This window comes from Lytechinus pictus, chromosome 1 (assembly GCF_037042905.1).
Source record: "Lytechinus pictus isolate F3 Inbred chromosome 1, Lp3.0, whole genome shotgun sequence".
Taxonomy (NCBI): domain Eukaryota; kingdom Metazoa; phylum Echinodermata; class Echinoidea; order Temnopleuroida; family Toxopneustidae; genus Lytechinus; species Lytechinus pictus.
This window is the reverse complement of record NC_087245.1, coordinates 6,704,767-6,730,602: the sequence shown is the minus strand read 5'-3', so window position 1 is coordinate 6,730,602 and position 25,836 is coordinate 6,704,767. Positions and strand designations below refer to the sequence as shown.

Below are 25,836 nucleotides of genomic sequence, written 5' to 3'. Positions count from 1 at the left end.
ATGCTACCTTCGGTGTGAAAGCCCCTTAAGAAAGAATTTTGAAATTGCATATTTAAAAAAAAAATAACAAAAAACATAAAACTAAGAGCCGACATGAGTGTAACTACAAGAGAACAGTAGTTAATGATAAAAGGGAAAATAAATAAAAACAATGCATTAATCATCAATTAAAGGAACGGTAGAGATAAAGTGAGAGACAAAGCAAGTGGAACATAAATGTCGCGTAGTACTCTGTGAATGGTTTTTGCAATGCTATGCTTATGAACAACAACAAAAGCAGCCAAGATCTATTAGGATGTTAGTACTGAAAATTGACAGACACAATGATTACCCAGATCATCACATAGGTTGTATTTTTAACCTCCCTTTGAAAATGGGGGGTGGGGCACAAGAGGGGCACTAAATACCACAGGGTACTATTAGTGTAAAAATCTGGGTTAAAAGGGGACATGTCCCCCCCCCCCTGGATACACCCTGTCAATACAGAATGAAATAATGAACCATTTCACATAGTTTATTGCATATGTCACAAGTCCACCCCTTCCATCCTCCCCCTAACAAATAAATAAATATATAAATATATAAGAAATAAAAATACATAAATAAATGAAATAAATACAATGACTTGAATGAAAAAAAAATTAAACAAACATGATGTTGAACATGATGATTTCCTCAAAATCTGATGTGATATAAGAAAGTTAGGGTATTCTAAAGTTTTTCTTAATACACAATATATTTATGTACATATTCGTTCAGGTGCAATTGAGGGGACCTATGATGTCATCTACTCATAATTTTTTTTTGTATTCTATTATTTGAAATATAAAATACATGCATCTTATTTTTTTCCGTCTCATTACTAAATGAAACACAGGTTTGATCCCTCATTGGAAATATAGGATTAAATTTTTTTACAACTTTTGTGATTTAATAAAGATGCTTTTTTGTTGTCATACCCCCCCCCCCTTAAAAAAAAGAAATATTCTATATTTCATATAATAAAATACACAAGAAAAGTGAATTTGTGTCATGATTGACTCTCTCATTTCCATATAACCTGTGTTGTGCATGTAACTGTTTGTTGAAATAAGAGATACTTTAAATTTCATAACTTCCTTATTTCACATCCAATTTTGATGAAATGTTCATCATTATGCTTGTTGTTTTTTCCTGTATTTATTCAAATTCACTTTTTGTTTATAGGGTGGATTGGTGTTTAAAGAAGAAAAAGCAGCTAATGGTGAATACTGTAGTAGAATACCTACCTTACCATTAAACATGTACTTAATCTTGAAGCATGATTTTATTAACCATCTTTAATACTTTAATCACTTTGATCAAGATTAATATCTGCAATGAAAACAATATTTTGTTTCCTGCAGTGTTCTATTGATATATTCCTCTCTCTGCTAATTTATTCATCAAGTTACATCATTTTTTTAAATCTTCAAATCTGTTTGGGGGAGAAATCTAGTTAATAAAGTAATATGGGTCATTTGCAAGAAAGGAAAATAAGAAAATACAAAAATACACAGTTAAATAAATAATGCAAAATTGAACAATACCATTTAAGTATACAACTTTTTACAGGGGCACAAAAAGGCATATCAAAGAGAAAGAAATAGAATTATTATAACAACCTTTTTTATCTATTCAACATGAACATAATTGTAATATACCACTTTATCAAATTTCTTTGTGATATTGTATTGCTTGCAAACAAGAAAGAAACGGCAAGAAAGACAAAGGAGTACATAAAGTGTAAAAAAGACTAAGACCATCTGAAGAGGAACTATGGAAAGCTTCGTAGGGCTTTGTTTACTATGGAAAGCCCAAAAGGTCTATGTTTGTTCTCATTATTCCCAACCTCTACACTGATCGATCAAAAGACGTGGTCACAGAGAGTTTGGTAGGACAAACATGTATCAACGTTATTTTAATGCTCACTTTCATTAATAAACTACTCAATAGTACCCATCCCTGAGTATGATCTGAATACTCGGATGTCTCAAAATTCTGCAAAAAATAAAAATAAAAATCTAAGTCCAAGTGTAACTGTATGATACAAAAACAAGAGTGTAACATAAAGAGACACCCTTAATAATTACAATTAATTGTAATTTCCTGTATACTATTTGCCACGGACTTATATTTATGCTTACTTGTATTTTGATAGATTGTATCTGTTATGACATAGGGATCAGAACTGGTAGGTATTTCATCCATCTTGATTCACCCATTCATAGACAATAACTATTATACTTCATCTTGTTCCTCTTCTCTTTCCTCATCCTCCTTGATGTCCAAGTAAGGTCGATAGAAGACATGGGCTAAACCAAAGAAGATGAAAGAAAGAATCTTTCCACATAGGCATAACCCTAGCATGGTGAAAGCCAAGGTACGGTTGTCATAGAGCCAGCATATCTGAGATCCTTCACATAGAGACTCCCACACCAGGCAAGACTTGTCAATGAACAAACCAAAGACGATCGGTGCTGGGGCGCTTCCTACAAGATCAAATAATAAGAGTAATCAGCAAGCAACACGAAAGAGTTTGCTTTCTTTACAGACTTTGTAGTTAACTGCTACATCATGTGATCGATGGACCAAAAATACAAAATAAAACATAATTTTGTCTTAATTCGCATTTTAAGACAGACAATGGAAAAGTGCACTTTCTTACACTTTTATATATTTATTAAGAAAGACCTAATTGATCTTTATATATACCTAAAAAGGAACATTGCAAATTGAAAAAGTGGAATATGTTTCTTTATAATCAATATTCACTACTAGATATAAAATGACTCTTTTTTAATGCAAAAACAAGAATTTATTAATGGAACAATAACTGCCATGGTTATTGTTTAAATTTTACACAAAAAATCCATAGTGTGCTAGTATTAAAAATATGTGACATATTCTTTACATAACATATGGAAACATCTAAACCAACAAAGTACAACTAAAAAAAAAACCTCTAACCCTGATAAGACAACAACTTACATGATATGTGTACAAATAACATACCAAGGTCATATACAGTCTGCACCCTAAGACCATCCCATAACATGTATACAAATAACCTACCAAGGTCATATATGACAGTCTGCACCCCAAGACCACTCCATAACATGTATACAAATAACATACTAAGGTCATATATGACAGTCTGCACCCCAAGACCACTCCATAACATGTATAGATTACCTACCGAGGCCATATATGACAGTCTGCACCCCAAGACCAAAGGCTCTCTGCGAATGAGACACACATCTATATGCACAGATAGAAAAAGAGATAGCTCAAAATAAAATAAAAAGATGCAACAGAAAAAAGGAAAGCATGATATAAGGGACAACATGAGGCCAATGGAGAATGATGTAATTCAACTCTTACAACTGTGTGTGGCATTATCTATTGGTGGTCTTAATACAAAGATTCTCTTAATACCACTTTCAATGCATTGGTGGTCTGTATAAGAACCATACTAAATTGTATTATCATTGTGAAAGTCAGAATAAATCTACCCTAACCAGGCCAGGCATTTTTCGGGGGAGGGGGGTTAAGTCAATGCCCCTCCTTGATATCTTAACCACTGTGATCGTGAGCACTGAGGAAATGTACAAAATGGTAGTGTGCGATGTTGTCTACAAGGCTGTGTGGCTGATATTTCTCAAATGAATTATTTCTGCTAATTTATGAGTAAATCATACTTATTGCTCCAATCCACTTAATAAAGCTACTGAGTTGCTAAGTTTTGTGCAATTATTATTCGCAGTCTTTCCAACAATTGTATTTGGAAAAACCTTTGAGATTAAAAACTACTCTTTTGAATTTTATTGATCTATTAATTTCTTATATATTTCTTTGCTGACCTTTTGTTTTTCATTATTTTAGGCCAAATTTATTGCATAACTTTTTAAAATCAATTACTTTCAGCAGTTGAAAGAAAAAATAATATCTTGATGAATAATGAGACAAGTGGAATGCCTCTGGCGGTCTCACCTGCATCACGTGATTCAATATAGCAGCAGTGCTGACTTTGAAAAACACCATTTCAATAATTATTCACAAAAAACACCATTCATATAATGATACAATACTACGTTCATTGACATTGGACCTTGATCATGTGACCTAAAGCTTTTCAGTGATACTTGATTACCTCTATATCCACATGTAATGACTTTGGTCATGTGACCTGAAACTCGCATGAGATCTTCAGTGATACTTGACGACTCTAATGTCCAAGTTTTATGAACTAGACCAATATACTTACAGAGTTATGATGGTAATTCAACAAATACCCCCAACATGGCCAATATCCATTGACCTTTGACCTTGGTCATGTGACCTGAAACTCGCACAGGATGTTCAGTGATACTTGATTACTCTTATGTCCAAGTTTTATGAACTAGACCAATATACTTTCAAAGTTATGATGACATTTCAAAAACTTAACCTTAGGTTAAGATTTTGATGTTGATTCCCCAAACATGGTCCGAGTTCATTGACCCTAAATGACCTTTGACCTTGGTCATGTGACATGAAACTCAGGCAGGATGTTAAGTAATACTTGATTGACCTTATGGCCAGGTTTCATAAACTAGGTCCATATATCTTCTAAGTTAAGATGACATTTCAAAAACTTAACCTTAGGTTAAGATTTTGATGTTGATTCCCCAAACATGGTCTAAATTCATTGACCCTAAATGACCTTTGACCTTGGTCATGTGACATGAAACTCAGGCAGGATGTTTAGTAATACTTGATTGACCTTATGGCCAAGTTTCATGAACTAGGTCTATATACTTTCTAAGTTATGTTGTCATTTCAAAAACTTAACCTTCGGTTAAGATTTGGTGTTGACGCCGCCGCTGTCTGAAAAGCGGCGCCTATAGTCTCACTCTGTTATGCAGGTGAGACAAAAACTGCATTTGCACCCATACACAAAATCATGTTTTGGAGCAATTTATATCTCACATGGAAATGAGTTTTTGTCATGTGAAGAACCTTTTTGCTCTAAACACTTTTATCAGTATAATTCTTACCATTCCAATGAGAAAAAAAAATATGGGAGTAGACATTCAGGTGGTAGGCAATGAAAGTGCATTACACTTGCACAAATGCAGTTTGCAGCTGATAATCTTTTTACTGGTGTATACCATAATTTGTCAGTTCCATTATTCACTTCCAATGTGTCTTTTAAGGTCAAGTCAACCTCAGAAAAATGTTGATTTAAATCAAGAGAGAAAAATCAGACCAGCGTAATGCTGAAAATTTCATCAAAATCGGATGTAAAATAAGAAAGTTATGACACTTTAAAGATTTTGCTTATTTTTCACAAAATAGTTATATGCACAATTTAGTCACATGCAAAGGTGAGAATCAATGATGTCCCTCACTCACTATTTCTTTTTTTTATTGTTTGAATTATTACAACATTTCAATTTTTTAAGATTTGACAATTAGGACCAACTTGACTGAACCATACAATGTTAAACAATGGTAATTCCACATGTTCAGGGCAAAATAAATCTTTGTTTCACAGGACAATGAGAAAATTAGAATACTTCATATCTCATATAATAAATACAATAGAAATAGTGATCGAGTGATGTCATCAGTTCCCTAATTTGCATACTGACCGGGATGTGCATATAACTATTGTGTGAAATTAAGCAAAACTTTAAAAATGTCATAACTTTCTTATTTTACATCCAACTTTGATGAAATTTTCAGTGTTGTGCTTGTTTGATTTTTCTCTTCTTATCCAAATCAACTTTTTGTTGGGGTGGACTTGTCCTTTAAGGACACCGTAATCTTTTCCCCTACACCCTAACCAAGAGACAGATCAAAAGATGATAAAACTCAGTCACCTTATACTGCTAGCCCAGGCAGGAACAGTAGCAAAGGCATTTATGAAGAAGAACACCCATAATAGAACAAAGTAGGGCCACATGTAAGGACATGTTGTTCTACATCGTCCTGGGACAGCATAGCCTTCCTCAGGGGAGTCTTGAGGAGTTGATGATTCAATGGTTACTGTGATATTCTCAGGTATCTGAGATGATGCAGCATGGAGCATGTTAGCACTGATACATTGGCAGTTCCTGAATACCTAAGGAATGGAATACAAATACATGCAAATATATTAGAAAGTCAAAAGGGGCCTAAGCTTTCGATCCTAGCAGAATCTTCGTCGGAGGCAATTTGCCATGCAAATATATTGTCAGAAAACTACTAAACTATCAAAAACATGAAATATTTTATCATGACAACTTTAGTGGATAATATATTGAGGTTTATGGTAGGGATGCATATGATGACATCCAAAAATTCTAACATCGAAACTTCAATAAATAGATGATACTGGTCCAAGATATATTATTTTTCATGGTATTGTACACAATTAAGATTTTAATATGTTTTATAAGAAACACTGATTTCATCACTATTACCCAAATCCAACTTGCCAGTGACAAAGAGTAATAGAAATCTCACCCCTAACCAATATATTTTCCCATAAGAAAAAGACAGCGCAAAAAAAAAAAATGGCTTCCAGTAATTTCAAGAGTTAGAATATGGTTTAAGTTAAATTGGACTTCAGGATACAAGCCACTTTAATAGGATCCTGTATGAACAAGAGTTTGGTTAATAATCTTCAAGTCCTCGTCTGAACAAGCCAAATATGTTATTTATTAGAAGAATGAAATAAATGCAATCATTTAATTCCACTATTCTCACTTACCACTTCTTCATCAAATGTGTCTTTGCGGATGCACCCAGCATGGCATGGTGAATAGTACATGATGTCATCACTGCCACATACAGGTTCAAAAGACTTAGAATGGCAATCACAATGGGTATTACAGGGCAGTAGGAACATGCTCTCAGCTTCAGTCACTGACTTAGTACTGGGATTAAAGACAAGAACATTAAACAAGTCTTCCTGGTTTAAAAATATATGTAGCAGCAAGAAAATTCAATGCACATAATGTAAATATAATGACTGTAATTAATGATGAGACAATAATGTGGCAAAAACTACACTAGGAAAATCTGTATGAAGAGAATTAATTAATTTTGTGTGAAAAAAATCCAGTAAGCAAAAAGAATAGTTCATAATTAATCAATAAACAACACTTCCTGGTTTAGAAATATGTTTGTTAGAAAGAAAATTCAATGCACATAAAATAATGACTGAACAACGAAGCACTGATGTGGAAAAAAGTTAATAGATAAAATCTGTACAAAAGAATTAATTTTTTTGTTGTTGAAAAAATCCAGCAGGCAAAAAGGATAGTTCATAATTCACAATGCAGACTCTATAACCAAAGTGTCAGGGTGTTGCAGCTTGTTTTTAAAAAAAATCGTACAATATATGCTGCAACCAACACAGGTGAATTAAATGGGAACATTAAAAACAGACAACATAACAGATACTTCACTAATGCCATGAAATGTATGCTGCACTATTTCATTGTTTAGAAACTTAAAATGAAGTAAGAATTCGGCTACAAGTATAACCATTTTGTCATGATTCACGTTACTAATTCATTCTCACGAAATTTGAAAAACTGGATGAAAAATAATAAGACAATAAAACATACATTTCCTGTATAACTAATATTTCATGAAAAGTGCTACAAGAGTACCTAAGAAAAGTGCTCTTAATAATAAATGCATTGCTCATTCTGCTCCCGACCATCAATGAGATTATAAAAAAGAGAAAATAAAGGAAAGGAAAAGAAAACTGCCTGATATTTACCTTTCTTTGGTATCAGTTACACCTGCGAACGGCACCATAGGACAATGCATAATGAATGCAAGTGATGCTAATAATGATATCAACACAGAAATCACACATAGCTTGATAAGGCCTCTAAACTTCAGATCCAGTCTGTTAATGACTATTCCACTACCTAAGGAACCAATCAACTGAGCAGTGATTGATAAAACACCTAGAAAATCAAAGATAGAAGAACATATTAGGAGAGGGCTACATTGAAATATATATGAGTCACCAGGAGTAATTTATCAAGAATCTGGTTTGTGATATATTTTTACTAACGAATTTGCTTATACCAAATCATAATCAGGAATGTATAAAAAAATTGATGGAAAAATTAATGATCAAATGTTTTATTAACACTCCTCAAGATATTTCAAAAGAATGTGATAGAAGTGAGATAAACACAATACAGCTTGATAAAAAAAAAATGTATATAATTGTTGCAAGTTTGAAACATTCCTCATTCCCCCACCTGCCAAAAAAGTAAATAAAGTGATTGTCAGCACGGTTGTTCACAAAATAAATGCAATACCTATTTTCCTGCATATTTTCAATAAAAGAGATTAAATAAGTTGTTTCTAATCTCAATTACAATGATTACTTTGTTTTCTTCAGGGTAGAAAAGACACAACATTCACCTAGTATACTTGCGACTTGGGTGGAAGACATATTTAATTGTGCTTCAAAGAACTTTGGTACAAAGACTGCCACACCCGTTATGATAAACCACTCAGTTGCCATGGCGAAGCAGATGCTTATGAATGGAGGGTTGGTGATGATCTTCCCTAGTGCCCTTGGGAAATCAATTACCTTCTCAAAAAATCCCTCCTGGGATTTGAATTCACTTCCTTTCTGAGCTTCAGATGGACGTCTTTCTGCTATTTTTTCACTCCCTGAATAATTCAGAAAAAAAAGAAAGAATATCATTTATCCCTATACGTATGTACAGATTTATTGCCAAATTTTGATCATGAATTATGAAATGGTCAATTTAAATAGTTGAAGCGGAATTCAGGGATAACAAAATAATTTTGCATAACATCTTGTCACAGAAAAGTTAATAGTACATGCCTTCATTATAAGTTACCTAGATGATTATAATAGTTAGCTTTGTAAAATCTAGTAATCACTTCTCGCTAAATTACAACATATCCAAAAATACTGCTTCAAGAATTATAATTAGAAAAGGAAAGTTTGAAAACATAACTGCTATCTCATCTGACCTTCACTGGCTACCTATTCAATCAATAAACTTCTCTTAAACATTCAGATGGATACATGGCATTGCCTCTGCTTATTTACTTGTCCAAATTCATAAACCCAATCATAATCAATGTTCTGCTTCAAGAAATCTCTCTGAAATTATTGTCACGACCAAATCCCAAGGGGATCGAGCTTTCCTGAAAGCTGCACCAGCAAAATGGAATGCTCTCCCACAAACTTCTAGAAATATTATCCAACTTGATCGAATCAAAGTAGAAGTAAAAACACACCTCTTTCTGAATGTTCAATCTATATTTAATACGCTATGTTTATAATGTTTATTTAATATTTAATTTTCAGTCGATGAGTTTACCATATTTCCCGCTTTTCTTCACGCAGACCCCAGGGTGTTATGCATTTATTGAAAACTCTGCTATCATCATTATTTAGCTTTAATTTATCTGTACTTTTTCTTGCTAGGAAGAGGAAAAAGCACAATGTAATCATTGCAACGGTTCAATGAATTATACTAACAAAGTATGTATGCCTTTCTGGTAACACACCTTGCCATTTCAGCATGAGAGGTTCTCTTTAAAATCTAGAGAAACCTTACAGAGAACAATGACATTTATAAATACAACAATGCAAACACTATTCAACTTTGCGCATGGTATCAAAACAAGGTTCCTCAATGAGGAAATGCTGTCTTAGGCCTACCAGGTATTAAGGATACAAGCAACGATTTCACAATATTCTAAATCAAATTCAGAATTTAAACTAGAGGAATCAGACAACAATTTCAGTGTTCTAAATCCAATACAGAATTTAAAATAGAGGAAACAAGCAACAATTTCACATTGTTCTTAAACTAGAGAAAACAAGCAACAATTTCACAATGTTCTAAACCAATTCAGAATTTAAACTACAGGAAACAAGCAACAATTTCACAGTGTTCTAAAACCAATTCAGAATTTAAACTAGGACACTCTTGCATGGATATCTTTTATGAGGTCAGACAAAATCAAACTACATCTTTATCAGTTTCATGCTAATTCATCCGTTAGTTTCCAACATGCTCAAAATACTATGATTTTCTAATTTGCTTGCTGAGATCATTAATGAACCTGATGTTTAAAAACATATGATTATTATTTACCATTCAGGTTTATTATTTTATTTTTAACAAACTTACAAAAATTTGTATCTTTTGTGTTAGAAGGTCCTTGCTTACCTGGTTGTTTCTTTGGGAATCCCATGATGATCAATGCTAAGACAGCCACAATGGCTGCAGCTACAAGAAAGCCCAACCACCAAGCTCCTACCCATAGAGGATGGTCAGAGGTTAATGATACACTTCAGTAAAGATAACAAAAAGAACAAATGCAGGATATTATAAATACACACATCTAAATGACTGACTAACCGACATATACTATAAGACTGAATATGCCACCAATCGACCATCATCATGTTCAAGCATGATATGATTTTTGCATGTGTGAGACGAAACTGAAGTAAATTAAATTGTGTTTACTTCTTAGATAAGGTAAGAAAAATGTTATCATTTAACTAGACAATGCATTTATATAAAAAGTTATAGGGTGTAACAGTTTGGCAATGACTAAACATGATATGATCTGGGTAATAATTAACTGTTTATTATACAGATTGCCCTGATATGAGGGGCAAGGTGATGCTCAGTGTAAGTCATGGGGGGAGGGGGGGGGGTCATAATTATTGTTCTTTTAATTCAACTCAATGAGGGAATGATCTTCTATGGTCAGTGATTAGGAGTGAAAGGATAATGGGAGATTTGGTACTTGTTAAATCGTATTGATGGAGTTGGTAAAGGGGAATGACTACTAGTGAAACAGAAAGTAGTATCTGTACACATGTACAGTAGTACAGGTTTCAACTGCATAGGAAATAAATATGAATCCAAACCAAGCTATTTCCTGCAATTGATATCTCATTTGCAGGCACTTCCTGATCCATTAGTTGAATGGGTTATTGGGGCAGGATTGGGTTAGGGGGAGAATCATAGTTGCTGAAAGGTGAGGTTAATTGATTATCTGAATAAAAAATGGGATTAATAATGTTACCTCTGTAATTAAAAACTCAACAGATAAAAAATATGGATGGAACTCTCTTTTTGTCAATTTCTTGCCTTTTTTAGGGGGGGTTGCCATTTTTGCAAAACGTGAACAAAATCATCAGGAAGAGGGGGTACAACCTCCCCTTAATCTCCTGCGGAGGAGAAAATGAAGGAGTATGAGAAGAAGCAAACAAAAGAAGAAAACAAAGTGGGAAAGGTGGAGGAAGAGGAATAAAATAAAATGAAAGAGTAGTCCTGAGCAGAGATACTAACTGCTGGAAATCAGAATAAGGGAGGATTTGAGACTGAAATTAAATAATGTGCGTGTAGCTCTCATCTTTATGCGGAATGCTCAACCCTTGTGACCAAGGTTGCAAAATGGTCTCTGGTGCAACCTGAGCATTGTTTGTATAAGTTTGTATAAGTTGAACAGTTCCTATTTATTTTAAACATAAATTTGAGAAAAAAATATTGGGAGGATTCATACTATGATAGAAAGGGCAGGAGTCGGAGGGTTGGCATCTCTGAAGTGAGTAGGGCATTAGATGGGGAGAAAAAGAAGAAGGGCAGGAAGAGGAGGAGGAAAAGGAGAAGAATGGAGGAACTAACCTGTGTTCATCAAGTTTTATATCTGTGAAGATTGATAATGTTAATGCCCCTACAAAGAAGCCTAAGGCTGGCCCAACATTCAGGAAAGCAGTGTAGATACCTAATATACATGTAATAAGAAAGAAAAATAGAAAGTATTATTAATAAAGATCAGTTTTGTAAGTCAATTGGAATATGGTAAACAAATAGCCAATCAAACATTATCTGATCCAAATCTTGTCCTAAAAAATATTTGCCTGTGATTGGCAAATGTGTACCTTGTGCATAATTCATAGTTTCCTTACACACTTATTTAAATAGTAAGTATAATACACTGATTTTCAACACAGATACCTGTACATGAATAATAAAAATACTAACAACAATTTAAAGAGAATTTATGACCTGAAAATGCAAGGTACAAATGCTTCATTAGGGAAGTTGGAAAATCAATAATCAGTGAAAGCTTTCCAAACTATGCATGAAAATTCAAACAATAATAGCAGTGGCATATTACAAATGTTTTTCAACAATATCAGCAATAAATCAACATTTTCTTCCTGAATATTAATATCAGAATATGATCTCACCAAGGAAAAGTCCAAAGTCTTTTGGCTGTAGATTCTCATCCAGGTAAGTTACACCAAGAGTAAAGACTGGAGACCCAGCAAAGCCAATCAAAACCATTGAAAATATGAATAATCCAATGAAGTTATCACTTGCTTCTACTACACCTTCAGTCAAACCTGTAAACAAAGTAAATAATGACTCATCTTGAGTTTTACACACAAAAAAGCATTCCTTACAGTAAATTAGGATTATGGTTGATGGCAAGGAAATACGGGGGCCTGCTGCATAAAACTTTTAACCAGAGAAAACTCTGGTTAAATTTAACAAGTGGAATGCCTCTGGCGGTCTCACCTGCATCACGCGATTCAATATAGCAGCAGTGCTGACTTTGAAAACTACTATAACTTGCACAAGATGTTCAGTGATACTTGGTTACTCTTATGTACACGTTTTATGAACTAGACCAATACACTTACAAAGATATGATGGTAATTCAACAAATACCCCCAACATGGCCAAGGTTCATTGACCTTACATGACCTTTGACCTTGAACATGTGACCTAAAACTCGCACAGGATGTTCAGTGATACTTGATTTTTATTATGTCCAAGTTTCATGAGTCAGATCCATAAACTTTCAAAGTTATGATGGTAATTCAACAGATACCCCCATTATGGCCAAAGTTAATTGACCTTTGACCTTGGTCATGTGACCTGAAATTTGCACAGGATGTTCAGTGATACTTGATTTTTATTATGTCCAAGTTTCATGAATCAGATCCATAAACTTTCAAAGTTATGATGGTAATTCAACAAATACCCCCAATTTGGCCAAAGTTCATTGACCCTAAATGACCTTTGACCTTAATCATGTGACCTGAAACTTGCACAGGATGTTCAGTAATACTTGCTTACTATTATGTCCAAGTTTCATGAATCAGATCCATAAACTTCCAAAGTTATGATGGTAATTCAACATATACCCCCAATTCGGCCAAAGTTCATTGACCCTAAATGACCTTTGACCTAGGTCATGTGACGTGAAACTCGTGCGGGATGTTCAGTGATACTTGATTACTATTATGTCCAAGTTTCATGAATCAGATCCATAAACTTTCAAAGTTATGATGGTAATTCAACATATACCCCCAATTCGGCCAAAGTTCATTGACCCTAAATGACCTTTGACCTAGGTCATGTGACGTGAAACTCGTGCGGGATGTTCAGTGATACTTGATTAATCTTATGTCCAAGTTTCATGAACTAGGTCCATATATTTTCTAAGTTATGATGACATTTCAAAAACTTAACCGTAGGTTAAGATTTTGATGTTGATTCCCCCAACATGGTCCAAGTTCATTGACCCTAAATGACCTTTGACCTTGGTCATGTGACATGAAGCTCAGGCAGGATGTTCAGTAATACTTGATTAACCTTATGGCCAAGTTTCATGAAATAGGTCCATATACTTTCTAAGTTATGTTGTCATTTCTTTAACCTTCGGTTAAGATTTGGTGTTGACGCCACCGCCGTCGCAAAAGCGGCGCCTATAGTCTCACTCTGCTATGCAGGTGAGACAAAAACTCAGGTTGGTCCGACTTCAGCCATTGACTTTAACACAGGAGGAAATCTCAGGTTAAAACAACCCAAGTTCTCTAAGGTAAAAGATTTATGCAGCAGGCCCTTGGAAGGGGGTGCAGACTGTCATTAAATCAACATGACGGCATCTTAGGAACTATTGCTACTCTTTTTATTTGGTACAAAGTTTTTGGGTTGCTCGATTATAGTGCTATCTTTGTTGTGGTTGTTAATTACTACATAATTGAATAAGGTTTTCACATTAATTTTTAATGTTAGATCTGTACATGTAGGCTACCTCACATTGCAAAAACCTATGTATGGAATTTTAAACCACTATTTCCACTCATTTTTATCAAAATTTCTTGATGTGGTTGTTGACATTTATTCAAATTAACAAATTATGTTATCATTAATATTTATATACGGGTCTGAGTAGAACGAAACCTTGGGACAAGCGAGCACTCACCCCATCCCCATATCATTTTAATCCCTATGAGTGCAAGGTGTAAACGTGATTGCTGAATGAAAGGTTTGAAAGTAGCCTACTCTAACTTGTTTAATTGTATTTTGGGGGTAGTTTTTTCCAAGCACAAGTATCGATATAACTATGAGGAGTGTGGTATAAATCTGAGTAGTTTAGAAAGTGAGTAGTTTAGAAAGCGATATGGCTTAAACAATGCACAATTCTAGTCAGCTGGGGAGTATTTCATCAACATTTTTCTTTCTTTCCAAAACTTGATTGGCTGAAAAGCACTGTTACAATGGCAACTGCCACATAAAACAGGACTTGATATATAAAATTTCTGAAAAGTCCTTTCATCAAACACTTCCTGGTCTTGCTTTTTCTCTGTTCCACAAGAGTAACAGATATGGATATCAATTCCATTGTTCTGGTTGAATGGTTTGGTGGTAGGTTCAGTAGTCCCTGACTGGAGCTTTGCATTGAATTTGACTGCTCACTCATCCTCTGACTACCTCATGCTTTTTGGTCACCTGTTTAAATTTTTTCATCCTCTCTTTTCAAATTAAGATGCTTATCAAAAATGCATTCTTCCACAACCAATAATTTCTTTATTTCCTTTTGGTATGTTCAAGCTCTATGTCAAGTTGCAATACATGTATATTCCAGTTATTGTTTGATGATTTTGACCAGTTTTGTATCAATTGTAAACAATGCAGCCTTTTCGCTGCAAAGTGCAAATGTGCAATAATATAACCTTTTCAAATTACAAAATGCATGTAATTCAACTCAAATAATGTAAGATTTTAAGTGGCTTGCAAGATGAGCAGATACAAGTTACTGATCAAATTACAACAGGGATCTTGTTATCAAAAACAAATTTAAAAAGCCAGAGTATGAGACAGGGATAATTATAAGACCACTAGTGTATGTCTATATAATGTATTGCTATGACTGTGTGCTTGTAAGTTTCAAATTTTAGAATTTGCATACATGTATAGTATGGGAGCACCTTTATTACACCTGTTTTTCCCTCCATTAAAAAACATGTATGTTTTTTTCAAATCTTGATATCATATTAATTTAAATGAAATTGAAGTACATGTGCACAGAAAGGTTTTTTTTTCAACATTACCGCATTTCTCCTGAAGCATGGATGAGTTGTCAACACCTGGACACACAAGGCTGTCCTCTTCTGATTGGTTAAATGGTGTCACATAATATGGATCTGATATGAAATGAGGCAGAGAGAACAGGACAGACCCTATGGCCAATGCTAAGGTTCCTACTCCAACCCAGACTGGTTTGTTTCCCCTTTCTCCAATATATCCCACAAAGACTGTAAAGAACATTGCAGAGAACTGGTAGGCACTGGCAATGCTACCACTCTCTTTGCTGGAAAAATGGAAGCGTTTCTCTAGCGTAGTGAGGACAGCAAAGAGGAGTCCAAAAGGGACAAGGTAGTGGAAGAGCCCTGTGAGTGAAAAGGCCAAGAGATATCCCTTGATTGTGCTGCAAATCTGAATAGAGGGGAAAAAAACAAAATTTTGCAATTTGTAATAACATATTTTTTATTAAAATTAACCAATACGGTAAGTTAAAAACTTATACTCACTAAAATGGTGATGACATACATAGACAGGAATAACTGCCGTTTCTGGGGATTTATTTAACAATTTCTGGCATTTTACTATCATCCCCATTGGTATGTATTGGTGAGTGAAGCCAACGTAGTTCAGCGGAACAGCCAATGTACAGAGACTGAAGATTTTGGTCTATGACATACACTGTTTGAAATTATTGAATGCATTAAAAATTTGTTCATGAAAATGGAAATGAGCAAATTGAAAATAAATTGTACAATTTAGATGTTTATTCATTTTGGCTCACGAGGAGATTCTTTTCATACTAGTCTCAACCTAGGTTAGAAGTTATGTAACATTAGGCCAAACATTACTGTTATTTTTATAAAATGTAACTAACACTAAAATAAGGTAAAAACTGCTCTAACTTTAAATTACACAATTTTGACAAAACCAACCAAACACTCAGTAATATTATCAGTGTTAGAAAATAAAATGCATATTATTAATGTCAGAGCTAACCCCCCCCCCACACAGGTGGGTTGCTGCTTTGCACTTTAGGTTACCCCATGCCCCCCCCCCCCCCACCCACCAAACGCTCAGTAATATTGTTGGTGTTACTGTTAGAAAATAAATTACTAATTATTAATGTCAGAGCTACCCCCCCACCCTCCCCCACAGAGGTGGGTTGCTGCTTAGCACTTAAGGTTACCCCCCCCCCCCTCCCCTTCATTTTAACTCGGATCGATCATGTCCAAGATCCAGCTTGACATTGTTATATGAGTTTCCAATTCATTATTTTAACATTAGCTTAGCCTAGGCCTTAGGGGCCTAGGGCTAGGCTAGGCCTATTAAACATGATTAGATCTCGATCTACCTTCAAACAATTAGCACTTTTGCCACACCAACCACATGAAATTTCCTTCTCATTGAGTTTTATGGAGATAACATCTTCACTTATAAAAACATCATCATCTTCGTCATCTATCTCGTTTGCTTCATCTTCCACAAGCACAGCACCCCTGTCGTCAGCATTTAGCAATACACCCATCGAGCCATGCTGAAGCTCTCCCTGTGGTCCCCGTGATCTCTCGACAGACGATCCGCTTCTGCTTTCCACAGCCATGTCTATCTGCCTGTGCCTGAGGTCTGACGTGATCAGAGGTAATCTTTCTGAAATACCGTACCGGTACCGTACGGGTAAAAATCGAACAATATCTTATGGCCATGTACAATCCCCGCTCTAACACTTAGAATAAATGAAGTTAATGATCAGAAAAATATCCACCGTCCAGCAGTACGATCTCGAAATACAGCTAACAAAGTTAGCCCAGTGCGCGTGCATGCACCGCGCCGTACCGTACGTACCGACGCGACGCGATCGACGGCGTGCTTTCGGCGCGTGTATCGGGGATACGGTGCTGTACATGTAGCTAAGTTTGAGACTCCGACTCCGTCATCGACTTTGGTCTTATGAATCCTTTTCTTGCCTGAAACGAAACGTGTGATATATCTTCAAGCCATCAGCAGGTGCGTAATAAACAGTTAAAAAAGTTAAAATATGCCTAACTTGCCTGCCTGTAAGTTATTTTAATGCATAACTTAACTTAGGCATGGTATGGCCGATATTGATACAGCAGTGGTCCCACGTGCCGAATTCTGTGTCATGATGAAGAATTAGACCTCTAAGTTAGGCTCTAAGTCTAACTTCTAAGTAACGTTAGCCGAACATAAAGTTAAAACATATCAATTATCATGATGAATTGGTAGGGCCATTGGTACATGTATGAATATTCCACAGAAGTTTTATTTGATGTTGTTTCTTAATTTCTGAAGAGTAAGTGCGCTAAAACTTTTAGTGAAACTGAAAGATAAATAAAAATCCCACAATTTGCACAAAATTTATTGAAACTAAACACTGCACTCTGCAGCTTGCTTGTCTAACATATTAAAGCCAGGCTTTTTAGGAATTAGGGGCCATTCCACTATTGGGATCTGAAACCCTGGTCCATATCCCCGAGCAGCGTAATCACAACGTTGTGAGGATGGTAACAGCAGGCATTTAATATTCAGATCGCCGTGATCGGCAAATCTGAATATGTTCAAAATTTCATGCTGATGTTTCCGATCGAAAAATGTCCATTTTGAATCTTAGGGGAAGCAGGAAAAGCATAAGCAACACAGCGCGCAGTCATAGCCTAGGATCACTTGTTCACTGCAACCATCCTGCCTGTGGGGAATCTACAGGTAGGACTATGGTGTATGCCAATGTTGTACAGAGCACACACTTTAAAAAATCAGTAAAATATCACTTTTGTGACCAAAATTACTAATTTCCATACAGTTGCAATTTATTTTTCATTAGTAACTTGGGAATAATTTTTGTATTCATCAGAGCGTTCAAAAACTTGATTTTTGGGCATATTTTTGTGTATGCCCTTTATTGGTGGAAAGTAATATGGCAAGAAAATTTTCATTTTTTTATCTCTATTTTTAATTAAGAAAAAAATAATTTAAAGAATCAAATTTACTTAAGAGCCAAGTTGTATGACAAATAGGCATAATGAAAACTGTCAGTGTAAAAAAATCAAGCATTTGTCCCAAAGAAAAAGAAAATAAGCCAAACCTTGCCACCCTTATTTTGCCACACATGGAGATATAACTGAGAACAAGGTTATATCATAACCTTGTTCATTGAATGAGTGCATAGGATGAGCACAATCGGGTCTTTATGGGCATACTGTATGTAGAGGTACATGTAATTATTCCCCATTCCCTTGGATAATTTTACTACTGCAAATTATTTTTGGTGACACCCCGTAAAGTGTTCATTTTTCCTGATCCTGCCTGATCTGAATGCTTTTCACCATTTTGAATCATACATGTATTTGATGTTTTTAATACCTACATGTAAAGTGTAGCTGTCTCTGTATTACACATGTATAGTTTTCAAATATCATCTGTTGTGGTCATTTACTAAATTAGCCAGATCCACTCACTGTGAAAATGTGGCCTTTAAATTTCTGGTCCAAATCAAGATTATTTTTTTCTTCTTAAATTCAGGAAGAAAATCAGTTGCTCAGAATACAGAATTTTGAGTTGGGTTCTGAAATTCATGTTTTATATTAATTACAAACAATGATAGGGGGCACTCACACTAATGTAAGTTTAGGGGTGAATATTGATTGAAAATCATTTTTGAAAATTAATTACTATTTCTATTAAAGTAAAATGTAAAACTTCTTTGTCTCATTTTCGTTATATTTTGCAGTGACATACAACACTTGATGCAAAACAGTTGATTCAACAATGGCAGACCTGACTATAGAGGACCGATCACAGGAACAAGCTGCCAGGTCGTTTCTTCGTCGGAGATTCCTGCACTTCCTTATAGCTGTTTCAAAGCAAGAGATGGACTTTACCATGCATGAGCATACTAATGTTTCTGGAGAATTTGGTATGATGGACATCAATGTTCAACAGGTACAGGTTTCCAATCTTAAGACACCCATTGGGGTACAGAAAGAAGCCATTCTTAGAGCAACTGACATTGTGGCATTTACTCTTCAAGCTCCATTGGTTCAAGTTCCGGAGAGTTGACAGCAAATCAATCTACTGTTGACAATAGTTAAATAGAGCTTGATGTTGTAAGTACATTTAGCCGGATTGAGGACTGAGGAGAAAAGAGTTCTCAGAAGAATTGATGGCACATGGAGAATGGGAAATTGATTTGAATCAGGGATCTTGACCCATTAAACATTTATCAGCTCTCATCTACTCCTTCCAAACTCTTTAAGGGTAAACTATCAACTCTGCATGGGGTTTATTTATCATCCAGGCTATGTGATTTTCAACAAGGTAGAGAGCATAGAAGGCTTGTGATCTGAACAGGGTCCTGTTGCATTACTACTTTGCTATTTGATAGTATAGAGTCCTCAGTTTTGATTGGCTGTTGATCATCAGTTACCATTGGATGGCAAAGTTGCCGTAATAGTAACATTTATGCAACGGGCCCAGGATAGAGTATTGATTTATGTCTATTTATCGTGTCTGAGAAATTGCGGAATGGTGGAAGGGGAGATATATCCCCCTCCACTTTACAAGGAGGGGGATAAATGTCTGCCCTTTTCGAGAAAGGAATTAGATATTTTTTTGTATTTATATCACCAAGTAAATGACATTTAGATAGTCATATGGATTCCTCTTTGAATGCAATGCTTGAATTATTTCAATTTTGCATTGAAAATGCAATGACTCTTGTTCAGTCACCATGCTTCCTCCATTTCATTTTGCACATCAACATGAAAATATTTCTGTCCTGCCACATTCTTTTGTAAGGCTTTTTTAAAGAAATAGATTACATTAACTGATTCATGTCAGTATGATTACAATTGTTCTTTTTTTATTTTTACAAGTTGTAAGATCCTTTTTTTATCTAGGATTATTCAAATTCTTCCTTATTTAGGCTTTTTATTGCATCAAAGCAGTGTCCTCTTTCTAAGTCCTGTTTCCTTTTTACATTCAAATGAATTGCCTCTTTCTATTTTTACCTCTGAAAACCTCTTCTCTTACATGTACATTAGAACAATCCAGCCTACCTGTACCTGTTTTAGTAATGTACCCCGTATTGTGAAGTAATATTTTTGTATATCTGATGCTTATAGTGCCCTGTAGCTCATTTAAAGACACCCTTATTCTTGGTGATAAGTACCACTATTCTTTTAAAAGCAACAAAACTCTTCCATTTTCACCTCTCCTGTGATCAGTCAGGAGTGCCAATTGCTCATTTCAATTTGCCTCAATTTTGTTCCTTTTTATAAGTCTAATTTCTGTTCTTGATCAGTGCCTGGTTTGTACATTATAGCCCTGGGGAGCGTTTCATGAAAGGACTTGTCAGACGTTTTGTTTTGTTTTTTCTGACAAGTCCTGTTTTATCTGACAGTTACCACAGTAACAGTGCTTCTCATCAGCCAATCAAAATCAAGGGAAGTTGTCAGATCTTACAACTTGGCTGACAAAAATGTTGATGAAACGCTTCCATGACTAAATGCAACTTTTAAAAGGATTGCTTGTTTTGCTCTTGTGCAATGATATAGGAAACAAATTGTAAGAGGCCTTTATAATTTCTCATATATTATGTTTTAAATGTATTGGACTTATCAATCCGTGAATGACTGTAGTTTGTTGTGATTGTGCTAAGTATTTTCCCAGAGTAACTACACCTACACTGTATGGATCTTACTGGGAGATGACCTACTGAATTATCGTGGGAACTTCCATGTAATATCTCAATGGTGTGGTGACTTATAACTTTCTATTGAATTCATTTCCTTGTGAATTATACTTGTAGTACTTTGAATGTTTCAAATTGTCTTGTCCTGTAACATTGTTATTAAAGCATTTCAAATTTTGAAAATAGTACAAAGATGTTTAGTGAGATTTTTTTTGTTTCCAGGTAATGTTTTGGACATGTGACTAATCCTATTATTAGTACATGCAACACTATGTATACATTACAAAGTAAATTTATGCTCATGGACTTGGCCCGTAAAATTATTTTCACTTCAGATGACTTTACTTAAAAGAGATCAAGTGCCGTCTTACATACAGTGTTGTGAAAGATTCAAGTCAACTAAACTTATTTTGAGATTGATCTCAAATTAAATAATAAAGATATAGTAACTGGGAGTAATTGTGAGTTTGGTGTAAATCTATTGCAACAGCAACTCCTCATAAATGCAGAGCCACGAAACGTTGCTTCAACATAATCGAATATTTAATACATGAACTTAGTATATTAATAATGATATTAATAATAATAAAGAGATAATGCTGCTGGTGATGATAATGGTGATGGTGGTAATGATGATAATGGTGATGGTGTTGGTGACGGTGGTGGTATTGGTGATGATGATAATGAGGATGATTAAAGATGGTTATGATGATTTGTTACAGGGTCCCGTTTCAAACCCGCAATATAACCTTCACCATAAAAGAGCTGGGTTATTGGACCCCCGGGGGGATGATTGCGCGAGCGCCGCGAAAATTTACACGGTGGTAGTGTGCGATAAAATCTACATGTACAAGGCTGTATGGTTAATTTTTTTGAAAAAAGATTTTCTATTTAATGAATGAATTATGCTAATTTATGCATAAAATAAAACATTTGCTCTAATCAACTATCATACGGCCCCAAAACTGCTAATTTTGTATTCAGACTCGTAGGATCCTGATCAAATGTACTTCAAAAAAAAAAATTGGTATCGCAATTTTTTTCTTATGTATTTCATTGTTTGTTTTTTTTTCTTATGTATTTCTGTTTTTCAACTTTTTGTTTTTTATTGTTTTTTCGATGAAAATTGTTGCAGACTTCTGATCATAAACAAGACAAAGTTAATTAAGTTTGATCATTAAAAGTAGAAATAGTGATACATTTATGAACTTTGTTAAGTACACAATTTGCATTTGATTTGTACATGAATTCACGTTTTAGTCTGACATGCACTTACATAATATTGCGTAATTTCGTAATCGTGTACCCGGGCATCGCAAATTTGGTCTAAAAAGTTGTGCGAGATTTGTATGAGGCGCCGAATGTACCATTATTATATAGAACAATTATTTGTTATATAATCATTATTTATTAAATAATAACTATTATTTATATATAATTTACATTTTATTTGTAAATAACTACTATTATATAAAATATCATTTCTAATTATTTATATATAATTCCAAGTAATACTTCATTTATTTGTAAATAATAATAGTTCGACATTCCATTATTTATAAATAATGATTATTTGTTTTTCATTATTTATAAATAATGATTATTTGTTTTTCATTATTTATAAATAATGATTATTTGTTTTTCATTATTTATAAATAATGATTATTTGTTTTTCATTATTTATAAATAATGATTATTTGTTTTTCATTATTTACAAATAATGATTATTTGTTTTTCATTATTTATAAATAATGATTATTTGTTTTTCATTATTTATAAATAATTTGTTGAGTTTTCCATTATTTATAAATAATGATTATTTGTTAAATAATGAAAACGTCTACTTCATTATTTATAAATAATTTTTTCGAGTGCACCATTATTCTCATTATTTATAAATAATCATTATTTAATGTTCGAGTTTTCCATTATTTATAAATAAAGATTATTTGTTAAATAATGAAATATCTACTTCATTATTTATAAATAATAATTTTGTTTCAATATCCCATTATTTATAAATAATCATTATTTATAAACAATTTTTACAGTTTGCCATTATATACAAATAATCATTATTTATATACAAATAACCATTATTTATTAAATAATGCCATTATTTATTAAATAATGCCATTATTTATTAAATAATGGAAAACTCGCTATAACATGCAAATGTGGGACCGCCCATGATATGAATATTCATGATGCGATTTCCTTTTTCGTGATTTTTCTTCACAAATTTTTGTCCATTTCCTCTTCATAATGACATTTCTTGAAGCAATTTTCTAGGGATATGGTCTGATTGTAATATTCTTCATTTTCTATATAACTTCGTCTTCGTAGAAATATCAAAAAGTGTAATTTTATACGATTTTTCCTACAGTACAGTTCACAATCCCCATAGGCGCGCGTGTACGGTAGGGACAACCGGTGAATCGACGGAGTGCTCTTCATCGAAATACTACGTTGGTTGGTCCCCGGAAGTGGCGGGCGGAATTTAGCCCGAATCCTCGATGGAAGTCGATCAAGTGCATATGAGCTGAGAGAGTGAAATATCAGTGTACTTGTACAGGCCCTTCTACTTTTTATAAATATTTCTTGTTGCTTTTTTTGTTAAGTTAATTTTTCCTGGTGTAGAGATAAGTTTCAGTTCTAATAATGCACTTCAAATACATTTTGGAGTGTCTGTTTGAGGCGTTTGGGGGCGATTTCACCCTGGCCCCAAAATGCTCGCAACGAATGACCCCTAAATTTTTAAAAACTTATTTTTCTATTGAAAATTATCACAAAATTCACCAAAAGTGTGCACGAAAGCCTTCGTATTTCACTTTTAAAACTCCGAAAAGTGCCCAAATGACAAGCTTGGTCGCTTCGCTGTGTCGCTTTCAACTTGAGAACGTTTACGCGTCTGCTCCCCCCCCCCCCCCCTCCTCCGAAAGAAATTCTGTATACGGCCATGCTCTAAAGAGCCTGGCACATTGATTTATGTATACTTTCATTTTCATTATTTTTATCTCATTATCAACATGGCCTTACGCAGAATTTTTTCCAGGGGGGCCGGGGCCGGAGCATATTACGCGCGTAAACTTTCTCAAAAAAATCTTGAAAGCGAGACAGCCACGGGACCAAGCCCAAATGACAAGCTTTGTCGCTTCGCTGTCTCGCTTTCAACTTGAGAACGTTTACACGCGTCTGCCCCCACCCCCCGAAAGAAATTCTGTGAACAGCCATGCTCAAAAGAGCATATGGCACATTGATTTATATGTACTTTTCATTTTCATTATTTTTATCACATTATCATCATGGCCTTACACAGAATTTTTACCGGGGGGGGGGGGGGCAGCTAGGACGCGCGTAAAGTTTCTCAAAAAAATCTTGAAAGCGAGACAGCGACGCGACCAAGCTCAAAAGACAAGCTTGGTCGCTTCGCTTTCTCAAGATTTTTATGAGAAAGTTTACGCGCGTCCTGCTCCCCCCACCCCCCCCCCCCGGAAAAAATTCTGCGTAAGGCCATGATGATAATGAGATAAAAATAATGAAAATGAAGTATACATAAATCAATGTGCCAGGCTCTTTAGAGCATGGCCGTATACAGAATTTCTTTCGGAGGAGGGGGGGGGGGAAGCAGACGCGTAAACGTTCTCAAGTTGAAAGCGACACAGCGAAGCGACCAAGCTTGTCATTTGGGCACTTTTTGGAGTTTTAAAAGTGAAATACGAAGGCTTTCGTGCACACTTTTGGTGAATTTTGTGATAATTTTCAATAGAAAAATAAGTTTTTAAAAAATTAGGGGTCATCATGCCCCTGTATTGTGGTTGCGAGCATTTTGGGGCCAGGGTGAAATCGCCCCCAAACGCCTCAAACAGACACTCCAAAATGTATTTGAAATGCATTATTAGAACTGAAACTTATTTCTACACCAGGAAAAATTAACTTAACAAAAAAAGCAACAAGAAATATTTATAAAAAGTAGAAGGGCCTGTACAAGTACACTGATATTTCACTCTCTCAGCTCATATGCACTTGATCGACTTCCATCGAGGATTCGGGCTAAATTCCGCCCGCCACTTCCGGGGACCAACCAACGTAGTATTTCGATGAAGAGCACTCCGTCGATTCACCGGTTGTCCCTACCGTACACGCGCGCCTATGGGGATTGTGAACTGTAGGAAAAATCGTATAAAATTACACTTTTTGATATTTCTACGAAGACGAAGTTATATAGAAAATGAAGAATATTACAATCAGACCATATCCCTAGAAAATTGCTTCAAGAAATGTCATTATGAAGAGGAAATGGACAAAAATTTGTGAAGAAAAATCACGAAAAAGGAAATCGCATCATGAATATTCATATCATGGGCGGTCCCACATTTGCATGTTATAGCGAGTTTTCATTATTTAATAAATAATGGCATTATTTAATAAATAATGGCATTATTTAATAAATAATGGCATTATTTAATAAATAATGGTTATTTGTATATAAATAATGATTATTTGTATATAATGGCAAACTGTAAAAATTGTTTATAAATAATGATTATTTATAAATAATGGGATATTGAAACAAAATTATTATTTATAAATAATGAAGTAGATATTTCATTATTTAACAAATAATCTTTATTTATAAATAATGGAAAACTCGAACATTAAATAATGATTATTTATAAATAATGAGAATAATGGTGCACTCGAAAAAATTATTTATAAATA

At 34.5% G+C, this 25,836-nt stretch overlaps 1 protein-coding gene and 1 long non-coding RNA gene across 2 annotated transcripts; one reads left to right on the top strand and one right to left on the bottom strand.

Moving 5' to 3' along the window:
• Positions 1-627: 627 nt before the first annotated feature.
• On the bottom strand, positions 628-17,535 carry LOC129256507 (solute carrier organic anion transporter family member 4A1-like). The gene is made up of 11 exons (XM_064113844.1): positions 16,759-17,535; positions 15,434-15,818; positions 12,278-12,433; positions 11,709-11,808; positions 10,236-10,357; positions 8,440-8,694; positions 7,778-7,970; positions 6,758-6,923; positions 5,886-6,127; positions 3,218-3,279; positions 628-2,510 (listed from the first exon to the last, which is right to left on the bottom strand). Exons 1-11 carry the CDS (start codon positions 17,005-17,007, stop codon positions 2,260-2,262), a joined length of 2,181 nt encoding a protein of 726 aa, XP_063969914.1. The 5' UTR covers positions 17,008-17,535; the 3' UTR covers positions 628-2,259.
• On the top strand, positions 16,978-21,569 carry LOC135157603 (uncharacterized). Its single transcript, XR_010296604.1, has 2 exons — positions 16,978-17,411; positions 19,153-21,569. It is a non-coding gene; the product is annotated as an uncharacterized LOC135157603 (long non-coding RNA).
• Positions 21,570-25,836: the final 4,267 nt, after the last annotated feature.